This window comes from Myotis davidii, unplaced genomic scaffold (genome assembly GCF_000327345.1).
Source record: "Myotis davidii unplaced genomic scaffold, ASM32734v1 scaffold75, whole genome shotgun sequence".
Lineage (NCBI taxonomy): Eukaryota > Metazoa > Chordata > Mammalia > Chiroptera > Vespertilionidae > Myotis > Myotis davidii.
Window position 1 is genome coordinate 83,217 of NW_006286977.1, and position 588 is coordinate 83,804.

General features: G+C 49.3%; 1 protein-coding gene across 4 annotated transcripts in view; it reads right to left on the minus strand.

Annotated features, from left to right (window-relative positions):
* The window catches only part of LOC102774843 (guanine nucleotide-binding protein G(s) subunit alpha isoforms short), a 78,570-nt gene that overhangs the window by 8,818 nt on the left and 69,164 nt on the right, over positions 1 to 588 (minus strand). For 2 of the 4 annotated variants that reach the window (XM_015560730.1, XM_006758823.2), the window contains exon 3: positions 291 to 339. The exons of the other annotated variants lie outside the window; for them this stretch is intronic. In XM_015560730.1, the coding sequence (XP_015416216.1) occupies positions 291 to 339 (49 nt within the window). The remainder of the gene's footprint in view (positions 1 to 290; positions 340 to 588) is intronic. 4 annotated transcript variants of the gene reach the window in all.

The window sequence follows — 588 nt, forward strand, 5'->3', positions numbered from 1 at the left end:
AGGAAAAACAGCAATTCTCCAAATCCTAAACTGGTCTAAGGCTGGAAGCTGTAGCTCTCCCCCAGCTGGATCTAATTATACTTGAAGGATGGCCAACAGAACCCCACAGCAGAACTGTTTTGCATTTCATGTGCCATGAGATGAAGTTGTTTATGTGTTGTTTGCAAACGTATATCAAGATGGATGATGGCCCCGAATGATTTTTGCGTTCTTCCCGGGACTCTGCCCTCAGTTTCCCAATATGATCTTCATGTCTGTTTGTTTAAAAGTTTTTCTGTTTTTGATGGTGCCTCCCCTTCGCTGTTGCTCGTGGCAGCCTGCGGGTCCTCTTCGCCGCCCCTTTTAAAGAGAGATTGAAAGCTCACCTAATCTGCAAGGCACTGCAATTTCACAAAATCCCCACCCAGCCTCTCTACATTCCTCAGCAAAGGGCCGCCATCCCCTTAATGCCTAGGTGGCCTTTTTGGCTAAGGTGGAAGGCCTCCTGGGGCTGCGGGCCGTGGAGGGAGAATTCCACACCTTGGCTGCAGTATTAGCAGAGCCCTCTGGAGACTCTGGCGGGGACAGAAGGGACTGCTAATTATTTTC